Genomic DNA, 14,348 nt, shown 5'->3' on the forward strand with positions numbered 1-14,348 from the left:
ACTTCCGGTTGTCAGATAAAGCACTGGGATGTCAGGAGAAGGTCCGCTGTGCGGTACACCTGAAAGTTGCTGAGAGAGTAGATCCTCTGGGTCCCTCGACCCAAGGAAAAAACACATTTTTTAAATTTTTTAAATATTTTATTTATTTATTTTTAAAGAAAAGGGAAGGGGGAAGGGAGGAAGAGGGAGAGAAACATCAATGCGCAGTTGCCTCTGGCACGCCCCCTACTGGTGACCTGGCCCACAACCCAGGCATGTGCCCTGACTGGGAATCGAACTGGCAACCCTTTGGTTTGCAGGCGGGAGCTCAATCCACTGAGCAATACCCGCCAGGGCCACATTCTTTTCTTTTCCTTATTATCCTGTATCTGTATGAAATAATGGGTGTTAACTAAGCCTGTGGTAATCATTTTACAATATATGTGAGTCAAATACTATGCTACCTATACTTCAAACTTATACAGTGCTGTATATAATTATAACTCAATAAAACTGGAGAAAAAGAGAAATATCTATTTTTTTAAAAAAAGAATTAACTTACTCAAAGAAATCTGACCTTTATCCCTGCTCTTGGACAATAACCTCTAATTTATGCTAATGAGGCAACTCAAGGCGGGGTGGGGGGAGGCAGGGGTGGGTGGTCAGCCACACCATTAAGCCCCTGTGGTATCAGCCCAGCCTCTCTCTAGGGAGGGCGCTAGCCAGCCCCCCAATCAGCCGTGCCTGTGGAACGCAGCCCCAGTGACGCTGCAAGCGGGGGCCTGGGGCAGCTGCCCGCTCAGAAGTGCTCCTCATGTGTCACACATCCAGGTGCTGGGGAGGGGACACATTCTCCCTCCACAGGGAGGGGAGGGCGGAAGCTTCCTGTTGGGAACCCTGGTGGACCTCACCATCCCATTGTATCTGACTGGCCTCCTTTTGCTGTGATACAAATGTCTGGCGCTTTCCTGAGTTCTGAGTCATTCCAGCACATTACTGAACCTGAGGGGGTCATGCGGACTCTGGAATTTGTAGCCAGTCGGCGGGGGGTGAGAGTGGACGGCCACCCCCACACCTGCAGCTGGTGTGGGAAGGGAGGGCAGTCTGGTGGGGGCTCCGCCCTTAGCCTGGCAGGGCAGCCCAACTCCACGCAGCTGGCGTCAGAAGTCATGGCCTTGACTTTGGCAAGTGTGTCGCCAGGTCCCGATGGAGGCACCCTCAATACGGTCGAAGGACCTTCCTGCCCCAATCGCCCAGGCCTGTCCTTCACAGGGCGCTGGCCATTGTAATAAGGTCCGGAGTGCAGGAACGACCTCCCAGAGGGAGTCAAGAGGGAGAGGAGGGTTGGAACAAGGGAAGCAGAGAGGGGAGGAAGGGGGAGGTTCAGGGGGGACAAGCGTGGCCCGTGGGGTGCTCCGCACCTTGCCGGGGCCTGGGCAGCTGGACTACAGCAGCAGGTGGGTGGTGGCCATTAACAAAGCCATTTGATTTGTAAATCAGTAAGGTGGTGGCTCTTTCAGCTAAAGATGTATTAAGTTCCATTCCTGAAACCTCCGGAGGGACGTAATCTGCGTAGGGCCCCCTTACTGTTGAGGACCTGCGCGCACCTGCTGAGACTGGAACTGAGCCCCCGCCGGTGCTCCATGCCCTCGCCTGGAAGAATGGATGCCTGGGTGCTAGGGCGGGAGAGCTGTGCTCACTACTTGCCTTCTGCCCAGGTGGAGAACCCCAGATCACCTTTTCCACAAAAGAAGTTTCCAAGATGCCACCCATACTTGGAAAAAGCCAGGTTAAAATACCATTCAAGTCAAGCTTTCTTGATATTACTCTATCTTTCCCCAGGGGGACTGTGCTAAAACACATTCGGACACCTGTGGCCTCTTCCTGCAAAGCAACAAGCCAGCAACAACCCCAAGCTGATAAGATTAATCTAAAGAGCAAATTATGGTGTAATTTCCTATGCTGATACTTTGTAGTTAATTTGAAAAAAAGGTTTCATTTTCCTATTGGTCTGATTTCACAGGAACATTTTACCTGTTTCTGTGAGGCATATTTTTCTCCTGGAAGAGAGGTGCTGATTGGCCCCAACCTGGTGTAATGAAAATTTCCAATGTAAACTCATTTTCCCTTGGTTTCAGCAATTTTAAATCTATATATAGAGATATCATTGTCAGAATTGCATTGTTAGCTTCTCCTGGTAAACTAATCATCTCACATCGTCATTGCGAGGAGAGATCTACCCATGGGTCTCCCCTCCCACCTGATCCCAGCCCTGGTCTGCTTACTAGCATGCAGCAGCAACTTCATCCACGGACGCCAGGGCAACATCACCTTAGAAGAGACCATCAAGACGCTGAACATCCTCACAACGAAAAACGTGAGTAAGCTCTCTGGCACGAGCTGTCCGGCTGGTGATGCTCTGGGTCTTTCTTGGACTATGAGAACCTAATAGCTTCTAGAGAAGGTGGTCGTTGGTAGATGGAGATGGGAAACCTGGCCCCTGGTGCTTCTTCGCCACCCCCCCAGGCATTGTAGGAAGTTTCCTCAGTTTGAGGGAGTGGGGGCTGCCTGGCAAGGATTATGCTGTGCAGTTGGAAGTGACTCTGTCTCTTGTCTCTCGTTCCTGCCGGGGCCAAGGATCCACAGTGCATGGAGCTGCTCGTAGCCGACGTCTTGACGGCCCCCAAGGTAAGAACTGTCGGGGTGGTCTGCCTGGCAGGTGGGTGACTTGGGACAGGGCAGCCATCCACAAGTGTTTGAATAAGAAACTTTTTGAACAGAAAGTGAACAGGTCGAACTTAACTATAAGGTGTTATATGTTTTCAAAGAAGGAGAATTCTGATCTTTACTCTCAAAACATGTTTTGGTGTTTCTGGTTGCACTTGACTTAGAAGATGTGTAATAGAAAGCTTGGATTTTGTGATCCTACTTCAGCTCCCGGCCGAGGAAGAGCTCTGTAGGACTTGCCCAGCCCCGGCCCCGTGCCTGGAATAGAGGAGGCCCTCAGTAAACGCGTGTCGAAGGAGAGAATTTTCTGGCCCGTACATTTCTGAAAAACCAAATGCTCTCACAAAAACAGATATTGAGATTACAGGTTGAGGGAGCTTTCATTTTGTCTAAGAGACTTCCTATGGCTACAGAGAGGGTATTGCCAGAGCCCCTCCTCTTCCGCAGCCTGGTCATCTAAGGGCCCACCGGCTCTGGGGTGGCTGTCCGCAGTCCCCTGGCTCACTCTGTCCTGCCAGCGCCCCTGCAGCCTGGTCCAGAACCTCCTGCCAGACAAGGTCCAACTCATCCCTGCTTCTGGCTGCTCGGGCATCTCACCTTCCCACCTCCTGTGCGTCTCACCCCCGCCCCTCCATCTGCAGTGGGAGGAGATAGATTTGACAGCTGATAGTGCATTTTCTCTGACAAACACATGACTACAGATATATCAATAGCTTTGTGCACATCAGTTCCTGTTTTCATGGAAACACACAACTGAGAATGAAAAACCCAAAGCTTCAACTTACCAGTGGTCTCCTAACCACCTGCTTTCCACGTGCACTAGGGGGTAGCGTGGCCAGGAGTGAAGCCCCGTGGGCTGGGCAGGGCCACACCCCAGCTCCTGGGTCCCAGGCAGGTGCATCGTACTTGGTGAGAAAAACTCTTCTTCAGGCCTTTACCTGGATACCTCACTTCATTAAAGATTATTCCAGGAATCCTATGTGCAATAATACATAATAGTGTAATATAATTATATACAATATTACATACAATAGATGTATCATATATAAGAATATATATTATATAATTTTGTCCTTCAGAATCTCATTATCAGACTGTCTATCAGTAGGTTAGAAGGACTTGGAGATTTTATATAGATATAAAGTGATGTATGTTAATGTGATATAGTAATATTTTATATACATACATATTTTACATGTCAAATAGACAAGTTCTGGCCCTGGTTCTGCCATGAACAAGCTGTGTGGTCTTTGGCGAGTCCGCACAGCTCTGTGTGCCTCAGTTTCCACATCTGAAGAATGGAAGTGATTGAAGGCTGGTTGGAACGCCGCTCTCGAGCTGGTGGGAAGCGCAATTGTACGATGGTGCAATTCTGGGCGGAAGACAAGGGCTGGTCGTAGAGAAGCAGAGCACACAAGCAGGCTGCCGGTCTAGGAAGGGTTTCTTGGGTGGACAATTAGCTGGCGGTATTTCCCACCAGAGAGAGCTAAAGTTCATAATTTTTCAGAAGGCTCTATGCCCACCCTCAACTTTTTTTAAGTGAAAGTAAAGGATTTTCACGTACGCAGCACTGGCTGACTAAATTTGGGCAGAAGTGGAGAGAGGGGGTATGACACCAGTGTCGCAGAGACTTTATGACGCTCCCCGAAGCCAGTCACAGGCCAAGTCATAGCTCCACAGGGTCACTGCCACCGCAGCAGCCGCCCAGGCGGCACTGTGCCATTCTGACGCTCCCACGAGGGACAGTGTCCTCCCGGCACGAGCCTGGGCCTCCCCTTGGAGCCTCCTCTCCGCAGCAGCTCTGGCCTGCGGGGTCCACGGGGCCGTCGAAGTGTGCTCCTGCCCTTGAGCTGTGCTGGACACAGTCGGGCAGCGAAAGCTGGACAGGCAGCTGCAAGCAGCCAGTGCGGGGCGTCTTCCTGTCGCTGCCATACCAATGGAGCTAAAACTCTAAGGCCCTTAGCTAAAACAGCCTTTAGAATTAGGTGTTCTTGAGATTTTTCCATTTGATTCAAACTCTTTCCAATTCCTGTTTTATCCAATTACCCTTTAACAAATATCTTTGGAGGGTTTTCCTGTAACATATGGCCACATACGCAAAACTAAGAGGCAGTTTAATTTCTAGACTCCAAGCCAGTTTCTCAAAAGTCTCCCTAGGTTTTGATGGAAAAATAAGCAAAAGGGCTCCTCTCCTTTCAGCCCTCTTGAAGCTCCCTGTTCCCTCTACGGCCGCACAGGGTCTGCCTCAGGTGCATCCGCAGGTAGCATGCCGTCTCACAAAGCCCCCTGATTTATGGGAGGTTCTTGGCTCCCTGAGCCTAGAGATACTGGCGTTGCTCTTCAACTTCCAACTAGAATCAGGGCCCAGGAGTGCTCTTAACCGGTTCTTTAAATGCATGCCCCCTCAGGGGACACAGGGAGCTATTGTAGCTAGGCATTCTGGGGCTTCTAGAAAGTAGCCCGAAGAAATAAGAGATGAACACCAAGATTTACACAGGCGACTCACGGCTGCATCATTTACAGAAGCAAAACCCTGCAATAATGGGGCTGATCAGTCACGGTATGAATATGCCGTGCGTTCCTACGGAGCTTCGACTCCACGCTCCAAAGGCTTCTGAAGGACGTCAGAAAATGCTTGTACTATGTGTTAAGTGTAAAAAGTTACGAAGCAGTACCAATAGCTGGTCCCTATTTTGAAACAAGTATTTAAAAAAACCCTGGAAGATACTTAGCAAAATATTAACAGTAGTTATCTCTGGCTGGTGGGATGATGAGTGAATTCATTTTTGTTATATATATATGTATACGTATGATTTTTGTAGTAAACTTATATTACCTTGATAATGAGGGAAAAAAAGAAGTGACTAAGCTGCTTGGACAGTGCTTCTGGTATAAAACCCCCCTGGAGACATTGTTAAGGCACATTTGTGATTCAGTGGGGGGTGGGGGTGGGGCGTGAGACTCAGCATTTCTAACCAGCTCCCATGAGAGCCAGCACTGCTGCCCGGGGCAACACTGTGGGTGGCAAGGGACCAGAGCACGTCCCAGCAGGGGCCAGGGAGAGCTGTCTGAGCTGGACGGGACTCAGGCAAGGCCACTCTCCAGGCTCTGTGAGTCGGTGTTTTGCACCAGGCCCAACTCAGACCGAGACATGGTTCCCCTCCTTGGACGTCCCCTCCTCTGAGGCCCAAACGTCCCCAGGAAGAGGCAGGTGGCCAGACCCCCACCCAGAGCTGCCAGCGCTCCCAGGAGGCTCTGACTGTGCACATTCAAGGTCCAAGGCCCCTGCCAAGGCCCAGCTCAATGGCACATTCTCTCGGCAGCTTCCCTGATCTCCTGAAGCCAGACTCCTGGGGCACCTCACCCTGACACTGACCCTGACCGTGGCCCTGACCCTGGCTCTCACCTGGCTATGGGGAAATGTCTTACGTCCTCACCTGGATGCTGAGTTTCTGCATAAACCACTATCTCCCTTAGGGATGGCTAAGTGGGAGGCACGGCCCCAAGCAACCCTGTCCAGGCCAAAGGGGCATCTGGTTACTAAGGAGGGAGATCCGGATTTTAAAACCTGATTGGAATGAGAGAGAGTGGAGCCTGGCTATGAGCTCACGCAGGCACCTTCCACACAGAGAACAGCTGTGTCGTATAGAGAAATAGCCCTGGGCCCCAGAGACTCTGTAACTTGCCCAGTTAAGTGACTTCATTCAGCTGCCCATTCAGCAAAATGCTATTAGGCAAGAGAAACTGGGAGCTCCTGAGGAAGCGGCGGCTGGGTTCGCAGGCCACTGGGAGAGCTGGCTCACGGAGGGTCCTTGCTGAGGCCAGCTGCTGGGATTCACTCCCACGGCGGGCATCCTGAAATACCTGAGCCGTCGTTCAGCTAACTTACCTTCACCACCTGTCTTCCCAGAAAGAAGAAACCAGAAGGAAAAATCTCTCTCCCAGGTTCAAACCAGAGCTCATATATAACGCCGGCATTTCTCTTTCTAGAACGCAACCGAGAGGGAGACCTTCTGCAGGGCCGTGGCGGTGCTGCGGCAGGTGTACAGGAACCACCACGAGTGTGAGACCAGGAAGTTCCTGTTCAGGCTCGACAGGAACCTCAACAGCATGGCCAGCAAGGTAAGCTGTGCCTCGGCCCCAGCGTGGCCGCCAACGGCGCCCTCACGCCTAACTGTTCCTCCTTACGAGTGATGGTCCCGCCTTAACCAACCTTCACTCAACCTTCCAGTACTTTTGAGGCCCCTGAATGCCAGGCGCGGTTCTAGGCCCTGGGGGCGCGGTACGAAAGGGAAGGCGGCAGAGTCCCTGTCTCGCAGAATGTTCTGGGGGTGAGGGGGTGCGGCAGTAAAGCAGACTGACATGTCCTGTGATGTCCCGCAGTGGTCAGTGCTGTGCAGAAAAATAGAGCAACAAAGAACGTGGGGTGGGGAGGAAGGAAGAGGGCTGATTTAGGAGCTGGTGACACCCTCTGGGAAGGTCTTTAAGGTAAGTGAGGGAGCAGGTCTCCTGGGGGCAGCTATGCAAAGGCCCTCTGGTGGAAACGGGCCCCCTGTGTTCAGAGACGAGGGGGAGGCCAGCATGGCTGGAGCAGTGAGCAAGGGGGCTCAGTGGGAGGTCCCATTGCACTGGGCCTTCAGCCCTGCCCCAGGTGTGCTGGGAAGTCCCCACAGGGTTCCCAGCAAGGCGCAGGCTGCAACAGGGTTTGGGGATTAAAATGCTTTCTCTGGTTGCTGGGAGGGAAAGAGACTGGAGGAGGCTCGGTGGCCGAAGCCAGGCAGCCCACTGGAGGCCTCTGCAGCACCCTGGGCGGAAGGCAGTGGTGGTTTTGAAAGCTGGGGGCAGTAGAGACTGTTAGGTGTGGGATATGACAAAAAAAAAAAAAAAAAAAAAAAAAAAAAAAAAAAAAAAAAAACAGAGCCAGAAGGACAAGGTGACAGATCTAGAGGGCCGGGTGTGTGGGTGCAAGTGAAAGGTGACCCCCTGGTTCGTGGCCAGAGCCCTTGGGGGTGGCTGGTGAGGACAATATGGAAGAGCAGGGGCCAAGTAGGGCCAGAGGCTGAGCAGAAGACCAGGAGTTCAAGTTTCCACAAACTAAGTTTGCTGCACGTTTGGGCAGCCAAGTGGAGATGTTGAGACTGCTGGAAAAGTCTGAAGCTTAGGGGAGAGGTCGGAGCCTGTGCTATAAAATGATGAGTCCTCACAGAGTGTCCTGAAAGCCACAGGGATGGGGGCGATCACGTGCTGGGCCCAGAGGCGCTGATGGCCAGAGGCCAGGTGAGGGTCCAGCAAGAGACTGAGCAGGAGCAGCGAAGTGGTAGGAAGCTGAAGAGCGTGTGGCACCTGGAAGGCAAGTGATGACGCTTTTAGGAAGGAGGGAATGGCCAAGTGTGTCAAATGTCCCGGAAGGTCTAGTAAGATGAAGAGATGGCCACTGGGCCTGGTGTGACAGAGGGCACTGGAGATGCCCATGTGATGAGATGCGGGAGGGGACAGGAAGGGCAGTGAGCACGCAGAGCTCCGCGGGGCTGTTTTGCTATCAGGTGGCAGAGAAATGGACCAACACTTGAAGGGCAGGTGTGGAATGAGGGGGGCTCTTTGAAGGGTGGGTGCGCACACAGCATGCTCGTGGACCAGTGGGGGAGCCAACAGTGCAGGAAGAGGGCGAGCCGGAGTGGACGCCATGTGACACCCAGCAGAGGAACTGGGGCATCCCTCCCCTCCCCGGGCGTGCCTCCGTACCTACCTGTGAGATAAGGTAACGGAACAGGGAGCTGGCATCACACTCATTCTCTTTAATCCTCTTAATCGTCTTATAAAATCGGCACTATTGTTCCCATTTTACAAAGAGCGGGCGAAGCGTTTTGTGGACGCAGTGGTGTGTCTGGAGCTGAGAGCCGAACCGAAGCAGTGGCCTGGTGGCGGGACCTGGGATCCTTCCCGCCACACACGCCGCCCAGCCCTGGTGCTGCTACTTAGTGGGCAGCGTGGACAGGTCTCAGCCGCCGCCTTCGTGCTGTGGCCCTGAGCTGCACCTGGCGGTGCGGACACACCTCCCCAAACACGGCACCCCTGAAGGCAGCACCTACAGGGGGTACAGGAACCATTTCTAGGAGAGTAGGCGCTCTGTGCAGAAAGCAGGCAAAGCCGGCTGGCCTGGCCTGGGGCAGAGTCGGACTCCGGGCAGGCTGGCCTGAGGCCCTGCTCGGCGATCCTTGTTCAGGAGCGAGCGCCACAGTGGGCTTGACTCGAGTAGACAGGCGTGAGAGCGGGACTCGAATGTTCCACGGCGCAGGCTGACGAGCTGTTTCTTTTGCAGGCCGTGTGTCCCGTGAGCGAAGTCAGGAAGAGCACACTGAAAGACTTCCTGGAAAGACTGAGGAGGATCATGCAAGAGAAATACGCAAGGGGTTGAAGCTGAATGTTTTAATTTATGAGTTTTTAATGGCCTTATTTTAAAACTATTTATATATTTATAGCTCATCATAAAATAAAGTATATGTGGAACCTGATTGGCACGAGGTTGCTTCACTAGTGCTGCTGGCACTTCACTCAACGACTTCCGGGGAGACGGTTTTATGTACTGAGAAACTAGTGTGGACGTCAGAAAGGAGAGATGGCTGTCCTCTCTCCTGCTGGGGACAGGACGCACAGAATGATGAAAGGGGACGAGTCCCACATAAGACGGAAGTGGTGAGAGAGGGCTTGCACGCAGAGTGCGTCCAGGAGACGAGTGACTAGCAAACTGTTCTGAATGGAAAAGGGATGCCTACGACATGCTTCTCCCGTGGACACGGGACTGTTACATTGAGACCCTATGGGAAAAGGCAATTCTAGCACACTCCATAGCTCTGCAGGGAGTAAGATTTAAAGTCCTAACATGTAAGTGCACTTGATTCTCGAGCCTGTGGACCAGCAGACAGAGCACAGGAGAATTACTACAGAACAGACTGTCGATGCGACCAGCCCGACATTCCCCGGGGGCGCTGCTGGACACAGCTGTGAGGCCAAGCAGACGGGAAGGCCGAGCAGGGCCGGCGTCGCTAGCTCATTCTGTGAGGCAGCCGTGAAGCAGCACCATCTAAGGCTGATGCAATGAGAACCGGAGATTTAAGAGTTTATTGAAAATTACAAAGGTAATAGAAGATCTAAAAATAATTTACTAGGAAACATTCGGAAGGGACAAGGTAATGAGGTGAACCCTCGCTTTCCAATAGGGAAATCAACACACAATATCTAAAGTTGATAAATTGAAAAACAGTTGGCAAGACAGGCCGTGAGCTGGCTGTGGAAGACGGGGGTGGGCACACAAGGGGTGACTGAACTGCTCGGCTTTGTACACTCGACGGGTTTGATAATAAAATGTGAAAAAGACCGATAGTGAGTGAATCAAGAGATCTTTGGAAAGATAATGGTAGCCACCAGAAAAACTTAAAAAAAAAAAAACAAAACACTAAACAGGAAAGGTTTGTTGGGAATGGACTTGGACTGAGGATGGTGAAAGCCAGGCTGTCAGCTTTGCGTTGCAAATCTGTGTCTGGCCACGCACACCAGTGACACAATGCTCCTAAAAATTAAAAAAAACTAAAATTAAGAAGACAGATGATCAGAAATGTTGGCGAAGACGCGGAAAACTGGAATCCTCGGACTTTGCCGGGGTGGCCGGAACACAGGGCAGCAGCGCCAGCCCTCGGTGCCCGTCCAAGGGGACCGAGAACGGGTGTCCCCACAGGGCCCCTCCCCAGGTGTTCACGGCAGCACTCACACAGCACAAAAGGGGAAGCGGTCCAAGGGTGGATCAGCCCAGGACCGGACGGACAAAACTGGGGGCACAGCCACACCACGAAATGCTGACACAGGCTGCAACATGCATGAACCTCGAAAACATTCTGCCACGTGAAAGAAGCCAGACACTAAGGCCGCAGACAGTGTGCTGCCATTTACATGAAACGTGCATGGAGGCAAATCCATAGGCAGAAAAGTAGGGTGCTGGCCGCGGGGGGCCGGGGCGGGAGGGCTGCGGGGACGGACATTGACCGCTCACGGACACAGGGTTGCTCCTGGGAGTAATGAAATGTCCTGATGCTCAACAGTGGTGCCACACCCCAAACCACCGACCTGTGCCCTTTAAAAGGATGGACTTCCTAGTGTGTGAGCCACATCCCAATAAAGCTGTCACTTACACAAATGAAAGGGAAGAAGAGCGAGTGTCATCGAAACCTGCCTTTTGAAGACAGGTGCTCTGCCGAACGTGGATCCCGTGGCCATGAATGAGCACTTTTTCATCCTCGCTCACACGTATGTGACAACAATTAATACTAGTACTAAAATTATACCAAAACGCGTAATAGCTTTTTAACCCTTTCAAAATAAGGGAACAAATCAAAAGCTTCAAGTCTCACCCTGACCACAGGGAGTTTCACCCTGCCCACATAAAATACCAGCATGCCAAGGGCACCGAGTAACTCAGAGGCATGGAACCTTCTAAGGCCACCCTGAGCACACTAGTTTCCCTTCTTTTTTGATGGAGGCTCATTTGCATTCGATGGCTAATGTGAGCTGTCGTCTGCCACAGGATGTGAGCTGTGGGTTATACTGTGTGTGTGTGAGGCCAGGACGGTGACACAAAGGCTGTTGGGAAGAAATCTTCAGAATGGGCCGTGGAGAGGACACCTGCAGGCTGCAGGCAGGTCTGCCGAGAGAGCCGCTTCAGCAGACAAGGTGCAACCAGGTCTGTTTACTTCCAGAGAGCGGAGGCCGGGCTTCGGAAGGCAGCCCCAAGCGTAAGCTCCAAGTCTGCCAAGGGAGCGAGGAGACACGGACTGAGGACCGGTAAAAAAGAGCGAGGGAAGAAGCTTTGAGGTAAGGGAAAGTTGAGGCGTCCGTCACTTAAGCACACTCATTTAGGAAACTCAGGTTAGCCACAGCCCAGGCCTGCTCCTCGGACGAGCCTCCTGCCTGTGCCTGGAATGGGTGCCATTGGTGGGGCCCCTCCCTCCCTGCTGTCAGCTACCTCTCCCTGTTACCTATGAATGTGTTCCATCACAAACTGGCATTAGTAGGTGATAAATACTTATTGAATAAATGAGTGAAAGAAGAAACGTTTCTCAGAGAAAGACAAGTACCAAATGATGTCACTCATACGTGGGGTCTGACGAACAAACTGAACTAACAAGGAAAATGGGGACAGACTCATAGATGGAGAACAGGATGACAGCTAGTGGGGAGCAGGGAGGAGGCTGGGGGTGGAGGGATGGAGCCAAAAGGAAAAAGGACCCATGGACACAGACAACGGGGTGGTGATTGCAGGGGGGAGGGGGCGTAAGGGGATATGTGGTAATGAGGAAAATAAAGATTTGTTACAAAAACATTTCCATTTCACTTATGTGTAGGATCTAAAGAACAAAATAAAATTAGAACAGACCCGCAGCTACAGATAACAGACTGACAGCGGCCAGTGGGGAGGGAGGTTCGGGGACTGGCTGAGAAGGCGGAGGGATTAGGAAGCACAGACTGGCAGTTGTGAGACGGTCACGGGCACGTAGAGCACGGCCCAGGGAGCAGAGTCCGTAGGGCTGTGATGACAGGTCTGGTGCCAGGGGGACTGGAAGTACTGGGGGGAACACTTTGTAAGTACAACCGTCTAATCACCATGCGGTGCTCCTGAAACCAATAGAAAATAATACTGAATGTAACCTAGTTGAAAACCAAACAGAGCCTGACCCGGGCAAGGGAGTAACAGAAAAACACACTTCACTCACTTCTAGGGCTGACTGCCCCAGTGGACCCTCCGGGCCACAGCTAGAAAGGCTGGCCTCCGATAGAAGCAAGCGCGCCGGGGCTCTCGCGCTGCTGCCTCCTGTGGCGTGTCGGTGCAGTGCCCTGGCCCTGCGTTCCTCCCCCTCCCTCCCCACAGCACGTCCGTCCCCCTCTCGGGGTGCCCACACCTTCTGAGGTTGAGGAATTCTCAGTTCTTACCAGCTTCCACAGAGGGCGAGGCAGGCACTTCCTCCAGTCTGGGGGCCGATTCCCTGGTTCATCCGTCAGCTCGCTGGAGCCCCATTCCCCCGTGGAAATGCCACTTCCTGTCCTGCCTGGCACTTTCTGGACCGGTATTTGCCCCAAGCACTCCGACTTTCTCTTGTCAGCTCTCTAAAGTGCTTCCCTCCGAATCCACCCTTCCCGTCACTTCAACTTTCAGTCTCTAGCGGCCTCTTCCCTTCTAGTTCCCAATCACCAGCGTGGAACCAAACACAAGCGTGGGCTCATGTTTTGTGAGCTGAGCGCACACCTGGGTACCTGCTAGGCAGTGGGAGCAAGAGAAGACAAAGATGGTTCGTCCGTCAGTCGAGGTACCAGCCACAGGTGCCAGCGAGCCAGCTGAGGGGCGGCTCCTCAGGCTGACAATGACTGGGTCAGCCTCCAGGACACAGTGGGATGGCATCTGCTCCCCCAGTACCCCGCCTACCCCTTCCCGATCTTTCCAGCAGTCACTTCTTTAACACACACACAGTGTGAGCGGCCCACTTGAAGTCCTGCTTACAGAACACTCACTGCAGGATCCTGGCCCATGCCTTTCCTTTCCTGGAGCAGCTGTCCCCGCCCCTTTGGCCCATGCCACCAGTGCGCATGGCATCTAGATTCAGCTTACTCCCTGCCTGCCTGGAATGTCTCCCCGCCCCCCCAAGCCCCCATCTCCCGCTGGACTGCTTCAACACCTCCCACACAGTTCCCCTGGGGAGACACAGCCTTTCCCGGCCTTTGGGTCAGAGGTGAGTGCTAGGCGCCCCCGACGCCTGCTGGGGAGGAAGACCATTCCTGGCAGCTCCCTGGGGACCCTCCTTACTACAGCCCTCAACATGCTGAGCTGCCCCCCTCCACTTCCTGCGCCCCGCTCCCTCCGGAGGGAGGCCGTGAGCTCTGCAAGGCCTTCTGCTCAGCGCCGGGCAGGAACACACACTTCCACAAGACCCCTGACGGCTGAGGGGCAGAGCGCACGGAGGAGGAGGAGAAATCAAGGTCAGCATGGTATTTCTGTAGTGATTCTGGTACTTTTAGGTCGGGTTAGGCAATATCCTCTTGCTAAGATTGGTATCAACTCTGAGGCATACTGTATTCAGTTGTAAAGTCCCAGTTAAATTCCTTTGCACAATTGGAGAAATAAAGCCTTTGATTAAACACTAAAATTTCCCCAGCCCTCAAGCAAGGGGTGGGGGAGGGGAGCAGGTGTGGAAGGATGTCTGATCTGTCACTCCTCAGTCAGTGCCATCAGCGCCTTTGGGTGAGACAGAGTGATGTTCTGATAACGGCCTAGACGGGGCTTGAAGATTGGGTCACAGGAAGCCCAAGATAAATGCTGAGAGGAAACAGCTTCCTTTTGAAGTAGCCTCTTCATAATCACTTTCCCACACATTTGTTCAACTTCTGAAGGAGGACTGAGTATCTGATTTGCTTTGCAAATGACACGGCTTCAGAACGTGGCACTCAGAGAGCGCTGCAACAAACGTGTTTGGAAGGCTCCTCCCACTCACTCTGGCCTGCAGCTTCAGAGCCGTGTTTCTTGTTCCCCTGCGCACCGGCTAACTGTGGTTCCTTCGGCTGACGCTGGGGTTTTTGGGTTTTGATTTTGTTTGTACTTGGTA

At 52.7% G+C, this 14,348-nt stretch overlaps 1 protein-coding gene across 1 annotated transcript; it reads left to right on the forward strand.

Annotated features, from left to right (window-relative positions):
* The first annotated feature begins 2,221 nt into the window (after positions 1–2,221).
* IL4 (interleukin 4) lies at positions 2,222–9,161 on the forward strand. The gene is made up of 4 exons (XM_024575271.3): positions 2,222–2,356; positions 2,617–2,667; positions 6,697–6,828; positions 9,026–9,161. The coding sequence occupies exons 1-4, from the start codon at positions 2,222–2,224 to the stop codon at positions 9,119–9,121; spliced, it is 414 nt and encodes a 137-aa protein (XP_024431039.1). The 3' UTR covers positions 9,122–9,161.
* The last annotated feature ends 5,187 nt before the right edge of the window (positions 9,162–14,348 follow it).

The sequence above is a fragment of the Desmodus rotundus genome, chromosome 10 (genome assembly GCF_022682495.2).
Source record: "Desmodus rotundus isolate HL8 chromosome 10, HLdesRot8A.1, whole genome shotgun sequence".
In the NCBI taxonomy this organism is placed as follows: domain Eukaryota; kingdom Metazoa; phylum Chordata; class Mammalia; order Chiroptera; family Phyllostomidae; genus Desmodus; species Desmodus rotundus.